The 26667-nt window shown below is 41.2% G+C and overlaps 1 protein-coding gene across 1 annotated transcript in view; it reads right to left on the bottom strand.

Annotated features, from left to right (window-relative positions):
• Positions 1–26667, bottom strand: part of LOC124805491 — a 139741-nt gene that overhangs the window by 89567 nt on the left and 23507 nt on the right. The window contains exon 2 of the mRNA XM_047266055.1: positions 15806–15985. Coding sequence (XP_047122011.1) covers positions 15806–15985 — 180 coding nt within the window. The remainder of the gene's footprint in view (positions 1–15805; positions 15986–26667) is intronic.

Below are 26667 nucleotides of genomic sequence, written 5' to 3'. Positions count from 1 at the left end.
TTTACAGAACCTGTAGTTGAAGCTCACTGCAGAATGATGTTACTGCCACCAATGTACATTTCATGTAAGGATCATGAAGATCAAGGAAATTTGGGCGTGCATGACACATAGGTATACAGACATTCATTTTTCCCTTGCTCTATTTATGAGTGGCAAAGGAAGGGAAATAAATGACTAGTAGTGCAATGCACTCTCACCAAGCACCATAAAATGACTTACGGAATATGTATGTAGATGTAGACAGGCCAAGTGGTTTCCACACCCCCGGCCACAGATACATTGTTCCGCACATGGTTAGAAGCAGTGTGTCGGCACAATAAACGAGGTTCCAACGCATATAAATGAACACAAATTTTAGCAGTGGTATTCACAGTTCGGCAGCACCTACCACAATACGAGGACGTCAACACGCAGCCATCGTGGGGAAGGGGCTCTGTCATCACTAGACCAACTTCTAGCTCACAACCCAGCCCTGCTCAGAAGTGGTTCTCCAACCAGGGCCACTTCACCACACAGTTTAACCAAACCTCAAAAACAGGCCCATGTCAACTGGTGCAAGGATAAAAAAAACACAACAAAGAAAACACAAAATCTTTATACGTCACCATAACAGAAAAGTAAATTCTGATATATTTGTACAATCTGCAAACTACGTAGCAGTCAACTATTTTGAGTGATCGAAGATGAACCAGATCCAACAAACATAGTTAATTTGTGAAGCATATCGGCCCGAGATACTGGAGTTCGTGGTCTTTTGTGTGTGTGTGTGTGTGTGTGTGTGTGTGTGTGTGTGTGTGTGTGTATGTGTGTGTGTGTGTGTGTGTGTGTGTGTTTACTGATGAAGGCTGTGACTGTAAGCTATATGTGAGTGTCTTTTAATCACATCTGTCTGCAACTTGACGTGTCTTCTTTATAGTAAGTAGCTATCTTATCTTTCCCTACATTGTTAAAAATTGTGTGGACATTGATTTTCATCACTTCATGCAGTTGATTCATCCTGAAACAACATTTTCAAAGTACCAACATCAGAGTTGACGCAATATTTCCAGTACTGGTTCAAATGCATGCAAAACTGTATGACATCTGCACCAAAAGGTTTCTCTCTAACAGTTTCACCACCTGTAAATGATGCATCTGCAATGGAAAGCAAAGCAGGCCTTACCAGTTAGGAATGCTACATTTTGGGTTAAATATTTCAGTTTCTTTAATTAATCAGAGCATTATATTTAATTTTAGGGGAACAAATGTTGCAGAAAGTAATTCTCTTCCTGGATGACATGTTAGTTACAAGCAAGACACAGAGGGCACATATCAGTACCACAAATGTCACTAGTGAAGATAAAACAGAAAGGATTTACAATAAAGTTATCAAAATCATTTTTTGGAAAAGAGGAAGTGAAATTTCTTTGTAATGTTATAGACAGTAAAGGTGCTAGACTGTACCCTTCTTCCATGGAAGCCATTTCACAGTGTCCCAGTCCAAGGAATAAGAAAGTTGTTTTTGGGACTGGTGGGAATTTTTAAGACAAGTTTTATCGGGAACTCACCTCACCTTTCCCAAAACTAAGATTTACTTGAACAAAAATCTGTATGGCACTGGGAGAAGAAGATGACCATATTTTTAATAATATAAAGACATGCTAAAATGAATTGATTTTGTTTCTTGGCAAAGTTGTGCAGGGGTTTAAAATGGCAACATACGCCTCCAATTATGGAGTGGCTTGCTAGATGTTCAAAGGTAAATTAAGTAATGAAGAGGGGCTACATTATCCTATAGCTTTTGCCAGCTATTTATTGAACAAGCACGAGAAAAATTATTATACTACAGGAAAGGAAGCTCTTGTTGTGACTTGACGGTTCCGACAGGTTCCTTGTTTGTTAGCAAGTAGAAAAACCATAGTATATGCGGACCATTACACACTGTCTTGGCCAATGAGCTGTTGGTTACTGCATCATAAGTTGATGCCCTGGGTAATGTGCCTTCAAGCATTTGAATTTGAAGTAAAATATATAAAATGAGAGTATAATGTTGAGCCAGATGCTTTGTCTTGCTTGATCAAAGGAATGTGTCAAACAAACTCTACGGAAGGACAAGGAACCAAACATCAAATCTACTTTTTAATAGGGGAACACAGCAGTCAGCTAGCTCCATAAAATCTGAACAAATAAGTGACCCACATTTAGGTAAAGTAATTAAAGACATGAAGTACAGGAAAGCCATGAATAATTCACAACAACAATCGTTAATGTATAAAAATATACAGGGCTATTACAAATGATTGATGCGATTTCATAAATTCACTGTAGCTCCATTCATTGACATATGGTCACGACACACTACAGATATGTAGAAAAACTCATAAAGTTTTGTTCGGCTGAAGCCGCACTTCAGGTTTCTGCCGCCAGAGCACTCGAGAGCGCAGTGAGACAAAATGGCGATAGGAGCCGAGAAAGCGTATGTCGTGCTTGAAATGCACTCACATCAGTCAGTCATAACAGTGCAATGACACTTCAGGACGAAGTTCGACAAAGATCCACCAACTGCTAACTCCATTTGGCAATGGTATGCGCAGTTCAAAGCTTCTGGATGCCTCTGTAAGGGGAAATCAACGGGTCGGCCTGCAGTGAGCGAAGAAACGGTTGAACGCGTGCGGGCAAGTTTCACGCGTAGCCCGCGGAAGTCGACGAATAAATTGGCTCATGCCACAACTGGAGACCGACAGCGCCGACTTCATCTTTCAACAGGATGGTGCTCCACCGCACTTCCATCATGATGTTCCGCATTTCTTAAACAGGAGAATGGAAAACCGATGGATCGGTCGTGGTGGAGATCATGATCAGCAATTCATGTCATGGCCTCCACGCTCTCCCGACTTAACCCCATGCGATTTCTTTCTGTGGGGTTATGTGAAAGATTCAGTGTTTAAACCTCCTCTACCAAGAAACGTGCCAGAACTGCGAGCTCGCATCAACGATGCTTTCAAACTCATTGATGGGGACATGCTGCGCCGAGTGTGGGAGGAACTTGATTGTCGGCTTGATGTCTGCCGAATCACTAAAGGGGCACATATCGAACATTTGTGAATGCCTAAAAAAACTTTGAGTTTTTGTATGTGTGTGCAAAGCATTGTGAAAATATCTCAAATAATAAAGTTATTGTAGAGCTGTGAAATCGCTTCAATCATTTGTAATAACCCTGTACATTATTGGAATGCTTCCAATGCAGATAATCCCTGAAGAATTTTTGTGTACCATATTCAATGACTGAAGAACTAGTTACCTATACAAGAAGATCACGGTAATTTTGGCATGAGAAAATGTGCTAGGCATATCTCGAAATATCATTAGTTTAAAAATAGAGAATGCCAGAAGGACTATGGAATTTACTTTCCATGGGCTTTTTTTTTTGTATACTTCATCACAGGACATCATGCAGGACAAAGACTGGGTAAACATAATGAGAAAGTAGGAACTGGCATTTCAGGTTGGGGATCTTCTTATGGTCAAAACACAGCTGTAAATTCGGAAAAAAAAAAAAGGAAACATTATTTTCATTTCTATGAGAGTCCACAAATAGTCCACAAGATGCCAAAGCTTTACCCCTACAAGAAACAATTTGTGGAGTTGCCAGAAGTCTTTATAGTGTGGATCCAGTCAAATCATTCTTCAAAATACACTCCTGGAAATTGAAATAAGAACACCGTGAATTCATTGTCCCAGGAAGGGGAAACTTTATTGACACATTCCTGGGGTCAGATACATCACATGATCACACTGACAGAACCACAGGCACATAGACACAGGCAACAGAGCATGCACAATGTCGGCACTAGTACAGTGTATATCCACCTTTTGCAGCAATGCAGGCTGCTATTCTCCCATGGAGACGATCGTAGAGATGCTGGATGTAGTCCTGTAAAACGGCTTGCCATGCCATTTCCACCTGGCGCCTCAGTTGGACCAGCGTTCGTGCTGGACGTGCAGACCGCGTGAGACGACGCTTCATCCAGTCCCAAACATGCTCAATGGGGGACAGATCCGGAGATCTTGCTGGCCAGGGTAGTTGACTTACACCTTCTAGAGCACGTTGGGTGGCACGGGATACATGCGGACGTGCATTGTCCTGTTGGAACAGCAAGTTCCCTTGCCGGTCTAGGAATGGTAGAACGATGGGTTCGATGACGGTTTGGATGTACCGTGCACTATTCAGTGTCCCCTCGACGATCACCAGTGGTGTACGGCCAGTGTAGGAGATCGCTCCCCACACCATGATGCCGGGTGTTGGCCCTGTGTGCCTCGGTCGTATGCAGTCCTGATTGTGGCGCTCACCTGCACGGCGCCAAACACGCATACGACCATCATTGGCACCAAGGCAGAAGCGACTCTCATCGCTGAAGACGACACGTCTCCATTCGTCCCTCCATTCACGCCTGTCGCGACACCACTAGAGGCGGGCTGCACGATGTTGAGGCGTGAGCGGAAGACGGTCTAACGGTGTGCAGGACCGTGGCCCAGCTTCATGGAGACGGTTGCGAATGGTCCTCGCCGATACCCCAGGAGCAACAGTGTCCCTAATTTGCTGGGAAGTGGCGGTGCGGTCCCCTACGGCACTGCGTAGGATCCTATGGTCTTGGCGTGCATCCGTGCGTCGCTGCGGTCCGGTCCCAGGTCGACGGGCACGTGCACCTTCCGCCGACCACTGGCGACAACATCGATGTACTGTGGAGACCTCACGCCCCACGTGTTGAGCAATTCGGCGGTACGTCCACCCGGCCTCCCGTATGCCCACTATACGCCCTCGCTCAAAGTCTGTCAACTGCACATACGGTTCACGTCCACGCTGTCGCGGCATGCTACCAGTGTTAAAGACTGCGATGGAGCTCCGTATGCCACGGCAAACTGGCTGACACTGACGGCGGCAGTGCACAAATGCTGCACAGCTAGCGCCATTCGACGGCCAACACCGCGGTTCCTGGTGTGTCCGCTGTGCCGTGCGTGTGATCATTGCTTGTACAGCCCTCTCGCAGTGTCCGGAGCAAGTATGGTGGGTCTGACACACCGGTGTCAATGTGTTCTTTTTTCCATTTCCAGGAGTGTAAAAGACAAAGAACGAAATATGTGTGATGCTGTTAAAGCGCTCTCTCTCTCTCTCTCTCTCTCTCTCTCTCTCTCTCTGGCTAATAGAGTACTATCTTTTATATAAGTATTTTTAAGTCCTTTACTGACTCACAGTGGTAAGTCCTCTTCTGACTAGTAGAAAAATTATGACACTACTGCTATAAACTTGTAAAAATGAATGAGAATGTGATAAGATCAAAACTTAAACAATAGCATGCACAATCAATGTCAAAAATTGCTTCCCGTTACGAGCATGAGGTACAATACTGGAGATAATTATAAAGAGAATGTTAAGTGAAGTGTTGTGGTGCTTGGCCACAATAATGAATGAAAGGCAAACATTCTGATTAAGGTGTTACTTCGACCAAAAGTTTAGGTTACCTTTTGTAGTGAGAGGGGCGGGTGAGGGGGTTGGGGGTGGGGTGGGGGGATATGGAGATGATGTAGGTGGCTGCATGGAGGCAGTAGGTACATGCTGACAGCTAGGGGCTGCTGTGGGATAGCAACGCTAACTGAAAGGTACATTACATGCTCCACATATTACACATCTCACTGATCTGGAGTGATATACAAGTATACAAAGTAGCATTTTATTCCATACCGAGGCCCCATGGAGTGTTAGCTGTATGCCGCTGCCTTCCAGCCATTTGCGCAATATATTGTTGTTGTTGTTCAGAAGAAAAGTTCATGCAGGGCTGTTGTATATTAGTTGATGTGCATCAGAATTAAGAATATGCAAACTTTACAAGCTGTAATTAAAATTGGTTATGTGTCTGCCCACATGGTTTCTGGACACTGGAATACTGCTCTCCCAGTAAGAACATCACAGAGAAGTTGGCACAGTTGTGGACGATGATGATGAATCACAGTGGTTGATCTCATTGGAATAATGACACAGTGGAAAGATAAGCTTTGTTGTAGTGTATTGCTAAATAACTGGTGACGATTGATCTTGTTTGTAGGTTCTACTAAAATTAATATGCGTAAATCTTGCAGGCACAAAAATTTAAAAATACATGGACATACCATTTTAATAATGTATAATTAAGTATATATACATATTGAGTGTCAATAATATAATCAACAGAAATTTATAAAATAGGACACTGCATTATATTAGTTTTTTTGTTATGCCTCATGTGCTATCAGGCATACGGTTAGGTAAATAACTAGTGGTAGAGGATATAATGGCTCAAAGCCAGTAACTCTATATCATTTCCTCAAATGAACATAGGTTTTAAAACATGACATTTATTTACCTAGTCTTTTCAAAGAACGTAGTGAATGTATATGTGTGTGTGTGTGTGTGTGTGTGTGTGTGTGTGTGTGTGTATAAAGAAATAATTTGTGTCTTCTCATATAGCAGGGAAACACTCATTACTTTAGTAATGAGTGTAATAAGAACCTCATGATAAATGTTAGTTCGAGTAATTTATTCATTAATATTTAGGACCCCGCAACACCTGAAAGGCTGGGCAAGCGAGGTTGATCAGAAAAATTAGCGGCTGTCGCTCCGGGATTTTACCACACAGTATGTACAGGTTAGAAAGTGTTAAAATATATTTACTGTTTCTTAAGTTGGTGAGTTTAATGTGTGTTTCTACCTTTGTTATTTTATTTCAGCTGTGTTGTACAGAGATATTTGTTTTCTTACATTTCAAGCAGAGATTGAGAGAGCTGCAATATGTTGATAGCAGCATCTTCATTGCTGCTGTTGGAGATGACATGTTGACCACTACTGCAACCCAAGTAACAGCCAGCAGTGAGAAGAAGATATTATTGATAACTGTTGTCCCCCTCTGGATCTCATTATAAAATTGATAAAATAATTGTATTTTAATAAAATGAATGATCAAATTAATTCAAAACGTACGTGTTACGATATAGTAAACTGTTTGCTTTCTGTCATCTTTCAGTCAGTATCTCCTATATAACACGTGTGTATGACACTAATAAAACTTTTATGAAGTGGAATTTATTTCTCTGCCTACCCAGTTAAGAAATATAAAGTGATTCTTTAATGTGTGGGTAACATTTTAACTGAGTTTACCTGCTGAGTGATATGGATTTTTCCCGTGTCAGAATGAAATTCATTTTCCCTATGGTGTGTTTATTGAAGACTAAGGGTGGAGCCTGATAGCATTTAAATTTAAATAATCTGCAAAAATAAACAGCATCTTTGACTTTTATTGGCAAAATCAGTAATTTCACAACGAAAAAAGAAAGCAAAACTTCACCTATTGATGAGCAAATCTGCTAATTAGCTACAAATTGAAACTGGTTGATTTCAGTTCAGGATTTAGGTGTTGGTTACACGTTGGTAGGAGGAAATCTGAGCACAGCCAGGATGATTAATTGAAAAAAGCACTATTTGAATTTTAAACACCAGAAACTTGGCTGTAATACCACACCAGCCAACTTCCTTCAGTTTTATTTTAGCCCAACCTATGTTGTTGCTTCAACTTCTTTGCTTGAGATGTCTTTCTGCCATTAAACTAGCCCAATGAATTCAGAGTTGTTCTTGGTCAGTTCTGAGTGAAATTGTGCATGAGACAGACTGTATCACAGAGAAGCATCAGTTACTTGTGTTTGTACATGCACTGGCTAAAATGCCACACAGCTACATTCATGAAGAATATGCAGATATGGCTACACGTTTATGGGTACTGTGATGGTAATGTTACTGCTGCTTTCTAAGAATATTGTCAGTGCTCTCCAACACATCATCAAATTCCTAATTGTGGAGTGTTTTAAGAGTTTCCAGCACACTGTGTGAAACTTATTCCCATTTTTCTTCTGAATGTGTAGTACAATAACTTGTGCAGAAACAGTTACACATTGTTGAAATGATGCAGTGGAGTTCTACTGCCAGCTCACATTGACTTTCTGCACATATCAATGTCCTATGAACATGTCTATCATTAACATTACTTGTGGGTGGAGAACTTTTACCCATTTTACATGCAACACATCCACAAACTCCACATGAGCTACAATGTCACATGGAAAGATTTCTGTAAACCGTTAAATGACTATCATAATTTTCTTCCATTAATACTATTCACTGATGAAGCCATGTCTGTATGGAATGGAATCAACGACACATGTAATGATCATTGATGATTGCAGGAAAACCTACAGCCTACAGTGGAAACCAATTCCAAGTTGTTCTTTCAATCAATGTTTGGTGCTGCATGACCAGTAACATGTTGGTAGGTCCATTCATTTTATAAGACCAAATCACAGAACACAATTACTCGCACTCTGTGGAAAATTAATTTGTTGAACACCTTGAGGATATTCCTTTGGCCACATGAGGCACAATGTACTTCAATATAACGACGTGACTATGCATTTTACGAGATGTGTAAGGGAACATCTCAACCGCACTTACCCTAATTGTTGGATCGGTTGAGGTAGTACAACTTACTGCCCACAAAGGCTGTCAGACCTTACGGTATTAGATTTTTGTTTATGGGGCTGGATGAAATCTCTGGTGAACAAATGATAGGTGACACGTGAGATGAACTGCTTCATCACATCATGGATGCTCTGGTCCTAATTAGGAAGACACACTGAGACAAGCAACCCAACATGTTCCCAAGGAGGGCACAAATGCATTGAAGTTGATGATGGGATATTCATTGTGAACTGTACCACAGTTGTAACGTGACATGTACAATAATGCTTAGAGATGAATGTGTTTTAAGATATGTATTTTTCAATTGGATAAACAAAAAACCTACTTACCAAGCAACAGCAGGAGAAAACATGTGTACAGGTTAAAGAAATGTGCTTTCAAAGACAGTGTCTTCTTCTTCTTCTTCTTCTTCTTCTTCTTCTTCTGGCAGAGGGGTAGAACAGGAAGGAAGAGGGACGAAGGGAAAGGACTTGCAAGGTGTAGGAAATGGGAGAGTTCAGAGAAGTTGCCCAGAACACCGTGTCAAGAGAGACTTATTGGAAGGAATAAGAAGGAAAGATTGGTTGTTAGAGACTTCACTGCTTGAGATTTGAAAACCTGAGAGCTTAAAGATGAAAGACAGGGTAATAAGAAAGATGGGTTACTGATAAAACATCACATAAGAGTTAATAAGAGCTGAAAGCTAAGTGCATTTATATTTGGCAAGGAGGAGGGACAGACAGGTCAGAAAATAAAATAAAAGATGTAGAAAACTAAAAGGGAATGAAGACAGTAATAGTTACTAGAAAGACATGCTGCAATCAAGGAAATTAAAGAAAATAATTAATGTACATTAAGGCCAAGTGTATGGCGACAACCAAGGATATCTTGTAACACTAGTTCACACCTGCAGATTTCTGAGAAACTGGTGCCTGGGGGAAGGATCCAGATGGCATGTGTGGTGGAACAGGTTCCAAGGCCATGATAGTCAGATGGAGAACATGCTCTGCAATGGGATATTGTGTGTTGCCAGTATACACCTTCTGCCTGTGCACATTCATCCTAACTGATAACTTGGTGGTAGTCACACCAATGCAGAATGCAGAACACTGTTTACATACCAGCTGGTACATGGTGTATCATTCCACAGGTGGCTCTCTCTTTGATAATACATCTTTTGCCAGTTACAGGGCTCAGGGGAATAAGTGCATAAGGATGATAGGGTCTAAGCAGTATATTGCAGAGATGGGGGAGGAGGGGGTAGGGGGAGGGGTAACTATTCTAGGTTTAGTGGAAAAAATGTCTGACATAATGGACCTCATTTCAGGGCATGAGTTTAGGAAGTCTTAATCTTGTCAAAGCAGCTGATTAATACATTTGAGGCCAGGACATGCTGAGTGATGAGAGGAGTGCTCATAAGTTGTTTTTGGAGGGATCATCAGTACCAGAACTGAATATGATGGAGAAGGAAATCTGCTTTTGAATGAGGCTGGAGGGGTAATTAAGTCCAGTGAAGATGAGGTAAGAATGGTGGTGTATCACCGTAAAGTGTTTGCATCTGAACACCCATGTCCGCCTCAAATGCCATGGCTGTATGGGAGGGAATGTTTGACATGGAAAGAAAGGCAACTATCAAAATTTGAGTACTGTCTGTTACCAGAATGAGATTTTCACTCTGCAGCGGAGTGTGCGCTGATATGAAACTTCCTGGCAGATTAAAACTGTGTGCAGGAGCGAGACTCGAACTCGGGACCTTTGCCTTTCGCAGGCAAGTGCTCTACGTAGGAGAAGAGGTACTGGCAGAAGTAAAGCTGTGAAGATGGGGCGTGAGTCGTGCTTGGGTAGCTCAGTTGGTAGAGCACTTGCCCGCGAAAGGCAAAGGTCCCGAGTTTGAGTCTCGGTCTGGCACACAGTTTTAATCTGCCAGGAAGTTTTATTGTCTGTTAGTAGGTTTACATGTACTAAATAGTACAGAACATAAACAATAGTGTACATTAAATGTGTTCTATCTTGGAAATCATTCAGAACATGACATTTGCCCAAATAAAGCTTTTTGCTTCAAATTATCGTTCCTGTTATAGCCCTAAATATAGAATATCGCTCGTGACAACCCGTATACCATATTTACTCAAATCTAAGCCGCACTTCTTTTCCGGTTTTTGTAATCCAAAAAACCGCCTGCAGCTTAGAATCGAGCACAAAGTAAGCGGAAGTTCTGAAAAATGAAGAAGAAGAAGAAGAAGAAGAAGAAGAAGAAGAAGAAAAAAAGGGTAGAAGACGAGCTCTTTCCTCTGCCCCAAGTTTTGACCATTGTATTTTCCTACATTATCCAAAGTAGTAAATAGAAATTCCGTATCATTCATCTTCGAATGTAGCAGTCTTTCAAATTTTTGTAGCAACAAAAATAAATTTCTTTACAAAAAACAGCAACAATGCACAAGGCTTTAAGGATTACTGCACGAGTTGATATGCTGGGGCCCATTAAGATTTCACATAGTGGCACCGATTGCTTCATGGAATTTTGTGAAGTGCTTGTTGGTGTTAGTGAACCATAATGAAGCACTTTCATTATAGTGCCAAATTCAAGAGCGGAGTTATTTCTTTTGCGGAACAAAGTTCTAATTGTGCTGCAGGTCTGCGATACAGGATTGATGAGAGCAGCATCAGGCGATGGCAACTGCAGAGAGACAAATTATTTGAATGTTCAGGTAGCCGGAAAGCATTTAGTGGGCCAAAGTGTGGCCAATATCAAGCACTTGAAGTGATTTTAAATGAATTTGTTAAGGAACAGTGTCAGAAATTTCTGCCTAAGAATGCCGAAATTTTAAAAATTAAGGCACATGAAATTACTAGAGAGCAAAAAATCGAAAATTTTAAGGCTAGTCGCAGCTGGATTGATCTGTTTATGAAGCACTGGGGTTTTTCACTTCGGAAGTGAACTTCAGTTGCACAGAAGCTGCCGAAAAATTATGAAGAAAAACTTGTGGAATTTGAGTGCTTCATAATTAGGTGGCCCACGGAAAAGCAATACCTTCTTGGTCAGATAGGAAATGCTGACAATACTCCTGTATTTTGACATGCCATATAATTATACAGTTGAAGCCAAAGGTAAGAAAGACATAAGGGTTCTCACATCACTGGGTGAAAAACAGCGGATGTCCGTCATGCTTGCTTGCACAGCAGATGGACATAAATGACCCATATTCTTAGTTTTCAAGCGAAAGACTTTACTGGAATCGGAAGGATTTCCAAAAACTGTAATTGTACGAGCAAATGAAACTGGTTGGTTTTCGGAGGACATGGTGCCGGAATAGATTAGGCGTGTGTGGAATCGTCGTCCTGGCGCAATGCTTGGTTTATGCAGTCTGTTGGTATTAGTTGCGTGCGCAGGCCGTACAACACCTGCAGTAAAACGAAAATTACAGGAAATCAGACTTGGCAGTAATTCCAGGAGGGATGACATCAATTCTGCAACAACTTGACATCTGTTTGAATAAACCATTTAAGGACAAGCTTAAACGCACGTACACAGACTGGCTTTCGAAAAGCAACAGACAACTGACACCAACAGGATGTGTAAAACGTGCAAGTTTGTCGCAAGTGTGCCAATGGATTTATGATGCATGGAAGAATATTCCAAATCAGACTGTGCAACAAGCATTTAAAAAATGTTCGATATCCGGTGTTCCAGATGGTATGGAGGACAATGCTCTGTATGAAGAAATTAGTAACAAAGAATTGAGTGATCGTGATTCAGAAGCATGAAATATTTTAAACATTTCATATAAGATGTATCACAAACCTAGTAAAATATTGTTTTAAATTTCAGCATTTAATTTCTAAGTTACTTTCATTTTTATTTTATAAGTATTGCTACTCTGCATTGCCCAGGATAGAAAAGCGTAGAGAGCTGCATAAAACCAGTCCACGCACTGAAAACAACAACAACAACAACACACACCGCATTTGAAGTCATCACTAAAAATGTACTACGAAAATCCGACTGGCAAGACTGTTTGGGACAAATCAACGATCTGAATTTTTTCCTACCTGTGACAAGAGATGATTGCTAATAGGAACTTTTATCAATCATGAATCACATGCAGTATTCTCTTCACCCTAAGAATAATATGAATTTAAACATTATGCCATGTATTCTTACATGTTTGCTGCTATCTCAATTACTTCCAGTCTGTCTAATAAACTACGAAATTAGAGTGAGACAACAGCAAACGCACAAGAATATACATATCATGTCATGTTTATATTTGTATTATTCTTATGCTGAATAGTGATACAGTCAGAAATGAAGAATGGCAGCTGACTAGATTTTTAAATCTAAGATGACTAATTTCTGTGCACAACGTAATATACTAAAGAGGCGTCTCCAAAGATTTTCAAACGGAGAAAAATTTTCGCTAAACTTTCATTCAGAACATCATCTATCATAAACAGTCTATTATTTGGTTCTTGTTGATCATTATCAAAGAAAGCAGCTGTGTAAGTAACAACAAATAGCAGTCTCTTGTCATTGTTTCGCTAACGAGACAATTCCTCCCCCCCCTCTCTCTCCCCCCCCCCCACCCCCTCCCTCTACATCTACATCCATACTCCACAAGCCACCTGACAATGTGTGGCGGAGGGTACCTTGAGTACCCTCCCTCTCCCTCCTCCCATTCCGCTACCCACCACTCCTCTGCTCTTCTCTTTCCCTCCCACTCTTATCTCCCTCTCCCGCTCTTTTCCCCCTCTTGTATCTTGTACATGCTCTGACCCCTCAGAACACCCTTTGTCTCATTTTGTTATAGAGCTAAGTCATCTGCCTTTCCTGCTCCTGCCTCACACCATCCCACTACTCCCTCTATGCTTCATGCACCCTTTCCTATTCCCTCCCCACATCCCTCAACCCAGACAACTGCTTTTAATAATTAGTAAACAATAATAAGTAATAAGTGTTGCTACAACTGTGGTAGTGTGTGGTTGGGAAACTGTGTGTAAATTTTTGTACTTTCTGTTCAAGGAAGATCTAGAGTTTGATTGCAAGTGAATATTATGGTCTGTTATAGCTGTCCATGCACCAAACATCAGTCTGTTACAGGTGGGAGGCTGCCTTTCTCTTATCTTATTAATTTTAAAGTAAAATACTTTGAGAAACAATAAAATGATTTGTACTAAAAATGCTTATCTTTCCTTGTTTTATTAAAAACGTTAAAGGGCATCTTACATGCAAACACTGAACAACTTATTTAGTTCCTGATATATTTGAAACTGCCAAAACAATAAATTACGTGTCTACCTTGAGCCATAAAAAGGTTACTGACCTCCCACTTTCAAACAAGTAAACCAGTCATGTGCATATTCACACGTTTGTGTATGCAGGAGTGTGAGTACCTACGCATTTGCATGTGATGAGAGAGAGAGAGAGAGAGAGAGAGAGAGAGAGAGAGAGAGAGAGAGAGAGAAATAATGTAGCAAGGCACTGTTCCCAAAATTAATGGGTGAAGATAGTTTACAAAACGTAGCCAGGTGCAAGTAGGACTTGTACACTGAGGGTTCCCTACAAGTTTAATAATATATATAGACATCAGGAAGGTCTACTATTTTTGCCTGTTTTGAAACTAATATTGGGAAGATATTGGTGAAGATTTCTGAGAGTGTTTTAATTTCAAGTTTGATGTTGGATAACAAATACAAAAATAATTTTTTAAATGCTGTACAATTACAAATTAACAGTTTTTTGGGCTGTTCCTTTACTTGTACTGTGAAACTCTGCTTCTTGCCAGATTTCATGATTCTAATCAATGGAAAGTACTCCTAAAGGTTCTGATGAGTTTGTTTCTGAGAGTATCAAATATATGACATAAATGGCCGTATCTTTTTCTTGCATTAACTTAGAAGCTTAAATTTTATTCATCACCAAGGGCCTAAAAACCTTAGTATGTGACAAATTTCAACCTGAGATGTCTACCCAGTCCTGAGAAAAAGGGCTTTTAACAGACAGACAGACAGACAGACAGACAGGACAATGAAGTGATCCTATAATGGTTCCATTTTTACTGAGTGAGATATGGACCCCTAAAAAATGGTAGAAGTGATGCTATGTGTAACATTCGAATTAAAATTTAAGAACTGCTGGGAGCAGATGCTTCAGGTATAAGGGCACTTCAAAAGTCACTTTTACTACATAATCAAGGAAATGGGAGCACACTTGCACTGTGCAGTGGCACTTGACTCAGCAGAAATATCCACCTACTTGTCAACTCCCACAACTGTCCATCACAGAGCAAATCCTTAAGAGGTATGGAAGAACCTCAGATATTTAAACCTCAGATATTTAAACCTCAGATATTCAAACCTCATATAATGTTTTAGTAAGACAGTACTTGAATATTTTTTTATTTCTATCCTGAATGAGTAGCAATTTTCAAAAGTTGACTCCACTTATCACTGAGAAGCAGAAATGCTTTCAGTGTCAAGTACTTAATAAAGCTCTTGCTTTGAAAGGAGAGTGTCAAATACATTGGAAGTAAGCATCTCTCACATGCTAGTGTAATTATGTGACAAGAATTGTGTACCACTCACTTTCAATAAAGAGAAAATGAGCTTATAAAGGCAGAATAACAATATCTCTGTTTTAAAAGTGAGTCTCTTACAATTTTTGTTACATGTTAATTAGAAGAGTAGGCATATTCATCATTTAATGATTTTCTGTTGGTACCTAAATTTTTACAATTTTTCAATATCATTCCTTTGAGTCAATACTGAACTAAGTTACTACACACCAGTTTAAAAATGTTAGTTTTGCTATTACTCAAATACTATTTTCAATTTAGAAGACCACTGATACCTGTATTAATATAAGATCAACACAATACATCAGCTCCATTAAACTTCCTCAATTTAAAAGCCAAGGAAACCTTAAAGCATTTTCATAAAAATATGACAAATTTCTTGTATTGATTTATGCACAAAATTGAACAACAGAACCCCCAAAGTAGAAATTTAAGTAAGAATCACTCTTTCTGATATGTCAAAAATCCAATATACTGAGAACTTCTACAGTTCACATCTGATACATCATCAGCAGTGACATCACTCAGATGATTAATCAAAAAGTAAATATACTGATACTACTGGAAGTTCTGCCACTTCTGTTCACACTAACTGGCACAGCCACAAGAACTATCAGCTACTATGCTCTACCTGCAATATATGGCAGCCCCACAGCAGTCAGATGGCGATCGCCATATTACCTCGACGTACAGAATACTGAATGCTTACACTTACTTTTCCAGATTTGTGAGTAAATAGATAAACTTGAAGGCAACAGCTGTGAGCCCACCACATTCAATCAATGTCAGCTCTCGCAGTTGAGGACACCCTGTTGAGATGGCTATCACTGTATCATCCCCTAGATCAGAGATTTGCGACAAATGAAGATATTCAAGTTTTGACAGGCTTCCGCTCCTGAAACACAAATAATTATTTGCATCTTTTGTGCAAAGGTTCTTAAAGGATAGTGTGAATCACTTCACCAGTAAGAGCATACTGTCCACCACTGCTGAGAAGAATACAGGCAGCAGGAATATGGCAAAAGGTTGACTGCATAGTTCTACACTCACCTGTTTAATTAATACTGTGTAACTGGCTTATTTTCACACAAGTGACCTAAATATATTAAACTGTCTCGCCCTTTTAGTGTACTGATACTTGTGAAATAATAACGCTCAAATTTTTCATTTGCCTGGCTGTATTATCAGTAATTGCTTGATAAACAGTGTATTAATTATGGTACTGTTCATGCAACTACTGAAATGAACTTCCTCTTGTCACAAAACACACATCATATCATTCACTTAAAACACATGACAGAGAGGTGGATATCATATCTGTTTCTTGTTTACAATGAGGATTTGAAGTTTGCATGCACATTTCCTAAGTATGTTCATCTTTGGCTCCAATTCTGTAGTTAAAAATGTGCAAAAAACCCAGGTTAGGGGTAAAATTTGAGTGAAATGTGCAAATAGGCAACATATCACTCTCTCGGTGAGACACAGAACGTCTCCACTTATAATTTTTAAGTTGGAAATGGTGTGTAATACATAGTATCACTTTCGTGCAGTGTTGTGTTGCACAAGCACCTACCAAAATGATGTGTGACAACTGCCAACATAAAAAAATTTAGTGAAGTAATGAATCGGCATAGTCTATTGTTCAGAAGTTTGTTTTCTTTATGTGTAGTAGCTAGGGTGGGTGGACATGGTGTACCTGCAAGCCGGAACAATGAGAGCAATCTTACTACATTTACGATACCTGCCGTTTCCGTCATTTATTCCATGTTGTCACATCCTAGCTTACAGATATGAAGAGAGTCATGGAAGAACAACAGCCATGACAATCCCAAGAGAAAAACTGCTATCTGTATACTAATTCGGTACCTGTTAACTAAGACAAACCATTTTGAACATAGTCCATAGTATTTGTGACATTCTGAATAAAACTTTTTTACACATGGTCACTGTAATTGAGAGTACTTATACGACACAATGTTCCTGCATCATATTTATTTCGAGAATCTGGATATTAGGTTTTCTCTTATCTTTCACCAATGACTACAGCAGTTTGAGAAATGAGGTGCGATGAGAAATGAGGTGCGACTAAAAGATATTGGCAAGTGTGAAGAAATGACAAGGTGAGCAAGTGAATAATAGGAAACTGTAGCTCCCAAACTTTGCATCCCCACTCGATATCACAATAATCAGTACAGAACATCACACGTGGGAGTCGTGACAGGACCCAGAACAAATGCTGTCGGGGATGAATAAAACTGATGAAGATTATTAATAATAACCAGAAATTTAAACAGTTAAAGAATATTGGTAAGTTTTGGACAAAGATTTATGCAAGTTGACAGCTGTTGTCCTTAGCAACGGAGGTCAACAACTAAGATTATGATGCAGTGCAAAAGCAGTTTGTAGCACTGCAACTTAAGAATTTTGAAGTTATCTGAGTCTGATGAATAACTATTAAACCCTCTGACTACAATTACAACAAAGAAGAAACTGATCTTTGAGTAGTAAGATCTCTTGGAAGGCTTCAATTGCACCATCAGTCCCACAACAAGTTTACAGCAGCCTTGTGAATCACAGTCGCAGCTTATCAACCAACAGTAGTGGCAGCATCAGCTACATATAATCCAAACATCACATCAATCCAGCTTCCCGTTGGCACCTCAACATGGCAAGCACGCAAGGCCATTTGGTGAGCATTATAAAATCCAATTCGATTAGTTTCGAATTCTTTTCGATGGTGGAGTTTGTGTTGTGAAGTAAAAACAGCTAGTGAATTCACAACCAGAGGTTTTGAATGTGCCACAGTGCTTTGGCCGGCTTTGTAACAGTATTAATGTACGTTTAATTACATACATATTATTACAGATATTATATGCCACTGGTGACAAGAAGTATGGATATGGAGGTGCCACAATAGTTTAGAACTTTTAGTGTGTTAGTAAGTGCTGATATATAGAAGTTAACTGCTAGTATAAATAACAGTAAATAAGAATTAAAAAGTGAAATAAGAACATCAAATGCCATGCTCAAGCCAACTGCTGCCACTGTGGTGCCAAATAATACCACACACTAGTGGCACATCAAGTCCCATCAGAAAAACAAGAGACTCGCAATAAAACATCGCAACTGCAAATGACACTTTCCGTCTTAGTAAGCAGTTACTTCAGTTTGTAATGAAGTCAAAGAGCAATTAGAAAATTTGAATAACGACTTAAAAACAATTACAAGAATTAACTGAGCAGGGGTCTAACATAGTTCACAAACAAACCTTAGGCTGATATGTAAGATTAAGGGTGTTGGACTAAAGCAATCATTTAGGGATGGCTACTATTTCAGGCTCTACTTTTGCTAGCTTGGAAGAGCATGTAGTTGATTTAATACATCATAAAATACAAGGAAAGATTGAGTCATCTGTTGGTATGCCTCATTCTAAGACAGAAACAGGGGTAGTGGGGAATGAATTACTGAAACTAAGTATAAATAAAGTAACTAAGGAGTTCAATAAGTAAAAATTGGACATATATAAAGATATGGGTAAAATTACTGAGCACCCAAAGAAAGAAGTTTGTGGTAATATTGCCACATAGAAGAAGGTGTAATTAGATGAATGATGAACACACTAACTTCACTTAACGAAGGCTTATTCAGCACTTGCACATACAAGAGTGCACAGCGAACTGCCTCCAACCAGAACACATACAGTATATATACAGCTACAGAACATTCCAGTACAACGATTCTTGAGATTTATGGATACTTTTAGAATGTACTCAAACTGAATATAGAAATTAAAATTGTACAATCCAGGTGAGTTTTGAACTCATGACCCTCCATGCAATAGTTTAGTATCATAATCACTACACCATGGAGCTACTCAGCTTCTTCTGTGACACTGATCCCTCCTTAACAAAACAGCATCTCTGTGTTATGTCCTCCTAGTCCGGGAACGAGTCATAGGTCCTGCATAGTCCCACACCTGATGACTGATTCTCGTCCTGGTGGTGATCTTCTTAGAACTCTTTTTTGCTACACTCTTCTTCACCTTTCCGCTTGTTGCCTGGAGCTTTGAATTTACTCCGGGTTGCAGGATCCTTATAGGGCTTCATTTGAAGAATGTGGACTATATCTCTGATCTTTCATCTTCTTGTGTGGGGGTCGAAATCTTCAACTTCATAAGTAACATAAGACAACTGTCTTACAACCTTATAAGGTCCAAAGTAGCACCTGAGGAGCTTCTCCGACAGACCAACCTTCTGAACAGGAGTGAAGATCCAGATGAGGTCACCAGGCTGGTAGACAACAACAGGGCAGTGGCTTGCGTCATACCTTTGGTGATCGTTTTCTTGCACCTGCAGTGTGCAGAGTCGAGCTAACTGCCAAGCTTCCTCAGCTCTGGTTAACACCCGGCCAATGTAGTCATCGTCCACATCATCAGGATGCAATGAAAACACAGTGTAAATCATTGAAGTCGCCTCACGCCCATGCACCAGGAAAAAGAGTGAAATACTGAGGTGTCTAGTTTGGCGGTGTTGTAGCACCACTGACTCTATAGAAGGCCCTGGCGCTACGTCATCAGTCGTTAGTGACGTCACAATGCCTAGGCATGCCACATGGCGTATGAGCGTGAGTGGTGGTTGTGCAGTGCCGTTACTTATTGTGTTTTCTCGACGACAGCAGTTATAGTGAGAGTTTTCACCATGGTGTACAAGTGTTGTGTTCCTCGCTGTAACAGGAATTATCCACATGGACCTAAGGTCTCATGTGTTTTCGTTTCCTAACGACAAAAACCTTCATCGCAAGTGGATTGCCGCCATTCGCAGGGATGCATTTTCACCAACCAAATATTCCAAAGTAAGTAAATCTGATAGTGTTCCATGTTTTCAGTTTTTTATAGTTCTTTATTCTTTATTTATACTTTTTGAAGACCTGTACGATATTGTACCCAGGCACCACTACTGGTTTTGTGTTGTCAGTCTTACGTAGTAAATGAATTTTGACCGGTCAGTTCAGCAATTAGTATTCACACTTGAATAGACGAAATCGTATTTTCTACATTATGTTTTATTTACTCGAAGGCACGATTTATTTGACCTTCATGTAGGCATAGACTGCTTTTCAGAGTATAGGTCATACAGTTAGCTGTGTTGTGCCAAGTCAGATTTTCGCAAAGATTTCCATTGAAAATAATAGTACGATGTGTAGATTCAAAGTTATGAGCTCTAATGCAATCAAATTAGTGTTCAATTTCAGTCATTATTTTCGAAATTATTTTCAGGTATGTGAACCACATTTTCCAAAAGAGGACGTTCTGAAACAAACAGAGTGCCTTGATCAGAAAACTGGACGGAGAATAGTGGCTCCACTCTACACACCGCGACTTAAGAGGTCAATCTGTGCAATCAATTTTTCCCAACCGTCCTCAATACCTGACAGTGATTCAGAATAAACGAGAAGGCCCAGAAGCAAGAAGAACAAGATTGGACAACAGCGCTTGTGTCTGCTGCAATATCTGAATCCTTGTGTACCTATAAAATGTTTGAGGAAAGGAGATGATTCACAACATTTAGCAAATTTTTGGGCTGTTTGGAATGGGAAACATTTAGTGAATGTTGGACTGTGGTGAAGAAAAAGGAATGTGTATTATTTGTTTTTATTGCCACTTCAAATTTTGTGCCATTTTTACCAGTGTCCACTTGTATAACTTGTGATTTAGAGATAAATGCTTTTGAAGAACAAACAGCCTTAAAAACTGTAGGGAGAGTCACATTCTCCCAAAAAAGATTCAGGATATTGGTCAAGTGAATGATATTTTGGAACTACTTCTGTCCGTAAGTACCAATGTTCAAAGCACACAGGACAACATTAATATAATCTGTGATGTGTTGCAAAACATTAGTGAAGTTACAGAAGAAAAGGAGAGAAATATAGAATTTCTAATGGAACAAGTTAGACTTTTGACTGTAGCCCAAGAACGGTTGAGGTATTCTCCTGAATTTACAGTTTTCTGTCCCATATTATTTTCAATTTCCCCACATGCTTATAGGTTTATGAGAAAGTCTCATTACATGTTTGTGCCACATCCTCATACACTTCAAAAGATATGTTTAAAGTTTGGTGCAAGCCCTCAGAAGGAACAGGTGGAAGATAACTTTCTTGCTTATGTTTAACAGAAGTTTAGTTATTTAAAGACAGAGGACCATGTTGTCTCATTAATAATAGATGAGATGCACATCAAACGATACTTGGACTATAAGGGAGGCAATATTCTAGGGACTGCATTCAATGGTGCCACTGCAGCTAGCTCTGCATATGTTTTTATGATCCAGAGCCTTTTGCTTTCATTGAAAGAAGTTGCACATATTCTGCCTGTAAACTCTCTTCAGGCATGTGATCTTTTTACGCATGTTAAAAATGTTATAACAGGCTTGCACAGTATTGGTTTTAAAGCGATATGTGTTGCGACTGATAATTCCATAAACAGAAAAGTATGGCATATTTCTCCAACATCACCAAAAAAAGAGTGTGGTTTATCCCCATCCTTCAGACTGTTGTTCACCATTATTTTTTATCACTGATAGTGTGCATGTGTTGAAATGCATTCGGAACAATTGCATCAAACAGAACAATGCCCAGCAGGTCCTCACATATCCAAATTTTGAAAAAATGGACAAAACTTTGAGATTAAAAGTTGCTTCATTTTCTACTCTGAAGAAACTCCATGCCTTGAAAAGTAAAACAATCATTAAGTATTCCTATGGCTTGTGTATGAAATCTCTGTGTCCATCAAATTTTGAAAGGCAGAATGTAAAATATGCTTTAAATGTTTTCAATCCATTTGTTGTACAGGGGCTTCTCACTTTAGGCGAGAAATACAACTTGTATGAATATCAGAGTACTGCAGATTTTATTAGTTTAATTGAAAATTGGTGGTCAGTGGGGAATGTACAAACAAAATACAAAGGTGAACATTTGAAAAATTCACTTAAGCATCCACTGACTGACAGGAAACGAGGATTGGCTAAATGTTTGGGACCAGATGGGGTTAAAGTATAACTGCCTTACACGAGACACCCACAGGACACTATCAAACGCCTAATTGAAATGGCCAAGTACTGTATTAATGAACTTGGCTTCAAGTACTTTTCACCAGGTAAAATACAGACAGATGCTCTTGAGGTAAGGTCTGGCAATTACAGAACATATGTAGGTTTGCAATACTCAGTATCGTAAAGACAAGTCTTCGAAACTGAATATAAGGTAAGACTTCAACACCTACTTCCATTGCAATCCAGTTTCTTTGGGAATGTAACTGTTTCTCTTGCAAATACTGATGAAAAAATCTCCCTACATTTCCAGTTGATCTGGAAACCACTACTGGATCATCTACATCAACTGTTAGTGACAATTCATATTGAATGAATACCTACAGATGTAAAGGAGGTTGAGAAACTGCTTCCTCTTCTTACATATTTATCTGGATACTGTACGTGGTTCGTTGGTTGGTTGTTTGAGGTTCAAGGGACCAAACAGCAAGGTCATCAGTCCCTTGTTTCAAATATGGTCCATTCCGCTAATGGGACATCTCAGGAAAGTCAGAACAATAAAAGGGAAAAAGCTAAAAACGTAAAAGGGCAGGCATGTTGTCAATGGTAAAAACAAAATGAGGGAAGTCAGCAAGAGAATGAACCCAACGCTATGCTGAAGCAGCATAGGCAAGACCACCTGTGACTTAAAAGATGCAACCGCTAGAATGTAGAAGCACATATGGGAAAAGGAGACTAACCAATCCTTAAAAAAGGGTAAAAACAGAGTAAAAGGGGAAGAAAAGAGGAGCTCGGTCAGGGAGGTGAATTGGGAATCTCCGAACACGGCTTACAGTGGGAGACACCCAAACACTCACCGCCCTGCCCCAACACCAGAGAGAGATTAAAAACCTTAAAACTGAGAATAAAAACCACTTTCCCGGAGGAAACCGAGAACCAGAGAGACCATCCGGGAATCGTCAGCCAACATCAAAGGTAAAATGTGGGGGAGTCTGTACTTAGCACGCAGAGCCAAAAGAAGGGGGCATTCAACCAAAATGTGGGCTACTGACTGGAAGGCTCCACAACCACAAAGTGGGGGTGGCTCATCACGCAAAAGAAAACCATGGGTCAGCCTGGTATGGCCAATGCGGAGACGGCACAGTGTGGTCGAGTCCTTTCGGGAGAGGCGAAAGGAAGAATGCCATGGGCCTGGTATCACCTTCATCGCACGAAGTTTATTAGACAGGGGAGTAGCCTCCCAAGAATTGGCCAATGACTGTGCGAAGTGGGATTTGATGTGAAGCCGTAAATCTGCTGCAGGAGGGGTTAAAGAAAACGGGGGTTAGTGACTGCTCCCCCAGACAAACAATCAGCGAGCTCATTACCCGGGATACCCACATGGCCAGGGACCTAAAGGAAGTCAATGGAACAAGCAGCACGGTGAATATCAGCGAGATGGTCATGGATGGCAGAGACCAAGGGGTGGCGCGAAAAACACCGGTCAATAGCAAGAAGGCCACTCATCGAGTCCGTACATAACAAAATGCGGTTGTGTTGGGACTGTTTAATAAAGGTAAGGGCCTGGGAAATTGAAATCAATTCCGCAGTAAACACCCCACATGTAGGTGGCAGCAGATGATTTTCTGTTCCAACAGAGGATGTGAAGGCATACCCCACATGATCAGCAGATTTAGAGCCATCAGTGTAAAAAACAACAGCATCCCGAAACTCCCGTAAAATTTGGTGGAAAAAGGAACGGAACACCACCGGGGGGATGGAATCTTTCGGACCTCGGCGGAGATCCATCCGAAGTCGAGGCCGAGGAACTAACCAAGGGGGGGTGGAGGGGAGGGAGCGAGGAAGACAGGACAAAGAAGGAAGCTGAAAATCACGGCAAAGAGACGCAAGGTGGAGCCCAACCGGTAAACCCACCCGTGGGCGGGAGTCGGGTGGGCGACTTCCATGGTCTGGGAACAGGAAAGAATAGGAAGGATGAGTGGGAGAGGAATGGATAGCGAGTGCATAAGACACCAGAAGCTGGGACCGCCAAACGGAAAGGAGGGGGGGGGATCCCAGCTTCAACCAGGAGACTATCAACAGGGCTAGTAGGAAAGGCACCAGTGGCCAAACGGATACCACGATGGTGGACTGGATCCAGCACATGCAGTGTGGAAGGAGCAGCTGAACCATAAACTTGACAACCATAGTCCAAGCGAGACAGAACTAGAGCACGATAAAGACTGAGGAGGAGGGAACGGTCCGCACCCCAAGAGGAGTGGGCAAGGAAGCGAAGGACATTGAGTTTACGGAAACATCCTACCTTCAGGAGTCTGATATGGGGCAGCCAAGTGAGCTTGTTGTCAAAAAGAAGACCCAGGAAACGAAACTGTGGGACCACAGGCAATCATTGTGCATCGAGATAGAGCTCTGGATCAGGGTGGATCGGAGTATGGTGACAGAAGTGGACTACCCGCGATTTTGAAGGAGAGAATTGAAACCCGTGTGAGAATGTCCACGCAGAGGCATGCCGTATAGCTCCCTGGAGCTGCCGTTCTGCAGATGCCATCGAGGAGGAACTAACCCAAATGCAGAAATCGTCCACATACAGGGCAGGGGTGACGAAGGACTCAAGACAGAACCCTGTGGGATGCCCGTCTCCTGGGTCCATGGAGAACTAAAAACAGTACCAACTCGAACTCTGAATGACCGATGGAACAGGAACTGGCGGATAAAAATCGGGAGTGGGCCCCGAAGACCCCACTGATGAAGGGTAAGTAAGATGTGATGGCGCCAGGCCATGTCATAGGCCTTGTGAAGGTCAAAAAACACTGCAACCAAATGGCGGCGCTGGGAAAAAGCCTGCCGAACTGCGGATTCCAAGCAAAGTAAATGATCGATTGGAGACCGTCCCTCTCGAAAGCCACACTGGTAAGGGGACAATAGATCCTGAGATTCGAGGACCCAATTGAGCCGACGGGCTACCATCCGTTCAAGTAACTTACAAACAACATTGGTGAAACTAATTGGCCGATAGCTGTCAACAGATAGGGGGTTCTTATCAGGCTTAAGGACAGGAACCACGATGCTATCCCTCCACTGAGAAGGGAAGTCACCCTGGAGCCAGATACGGTTAATCACCCAAAGAAGATGTTGCCGTTGTGGAGCACTGAGATGTTGAAGCAGTTGGTTATGAATGGAATCTGGGCCAGGGGCCGTATCATGAGAAGAAGATAGAGCAGAAAGAAATTCCCATTCAGTAAAAGGTTCGTTGTAAGATTATGACTCACAAGGGGTGAAACATAAGGTGGAAGCTTCAGCCCGCTGTTTTTGGTGAAGGAAAGCAGCTGGATAGGAGGCTGATGCTGATGCCACTGCCAAATGGGTCACAAGATGTTCTGCAAGAACTAATGGGTCCATACAAAGGCCATCTGGGAGGTGAAGGCCTGGGAGGGTGGACTGCCGATGGCAACCTTGGAGAGAGCGAAGTGTAGCCCATACCCGTGACAGAGGTACAGTAGAACCAAGGGAAGAAACGAATCGTTCCCAACATATCCACTTGCTCTGTTTGATTAAATAACGGGCTTTAGAGCAGAGGCGTTTAAAGGTAGTAAGGCTGGCTATGGATGGGTGCCTCTTAAAGTATTGCAAAGCTCGACGATGATCACGGATGGCAATGGCAATGGCCGTACTCCACCATGGGACTTGCCAGTGACGAAATGGCCCAGATGAAAGTGGGACAGCAAGGCTAGCAGCGCTAACAATCACGTCAAACACATCACGTAGGACGTCATCAATACAACCCGACAAAGAGGGAGAAAACACGACCTGTGCAGTGTATAGAGGCCAATCCGCACGTTGGAAAGACCAACGAGGTAACCTGTCCATCAGGGAGCGGGAAGGGAGCGAGATAATCAACGGGAAATGGTCACTATCACAAAGGTCGTCGTGTGGCGACCAGTGTAATGAAGGGAGGAGAGAGGGAAAGACCAATGGCAGAAAAGGTACCATGACTGGCACTGAAATGAGTAGGGGAGCCATCATCAAGAAGGAACAAGTCGTGGTCTGCAATAAATCGATCTATAAGAAGACCTCGTCTAGATGGAAAGGCACTGCCCCACAAGGGATGATGAACATTAAAATCCCCAAGGAGGAGGAAGGGAGGAGGAAGTTGCTGAAGAAGGGCAGTTAAGGCAGCAGGTGTAAGAGTCCTGTCAGGAGGGAGATAAAGATTGCAAACTGTGACCGCAGAGTCTAAGTGGACCCTAACAGCAACCGCTTCCAATGTAGTTTGAAGAGGAATCCACGTGCTAGCAATGTCTGTACGGACCAACGTACAAACGCCACCAGAAGCCCGCAGGGGTCCGACCCGATTTCGACAGAAAACATGGAACCCATGGAGGGTCGGTGAGTGAGCATCAGTAAAATGAGATTCCTGGAGAACCACACAAGCTGCAGAGTAGGACGAAAGAAGGGATTTCAATTCCGGAAGGTGACGATAGTATCCATTACAATTCCATTGGAGAACCACAGAACGATGATTTAAACGGGGGCT

The sequence above is a fragment of the Schistocerca piceifrons genome, chromosome 7 (genome assembly GCF_021461385.2).
Source record: "Schistocerca piceifrons isolate TAMUIC-IGC-003096 chromosome 7, iqSchPice1.1, whole genome shotgun sequence".
NCBI lineage: Eukaryota > Metazoa > Arthropoda > Insecta > Orthoptera > Acrididae > Schistocerca > Schistocerca piceifrons.
This window is presented reverse-complemented; position numbering and strand designations above follow the sequence as displayed.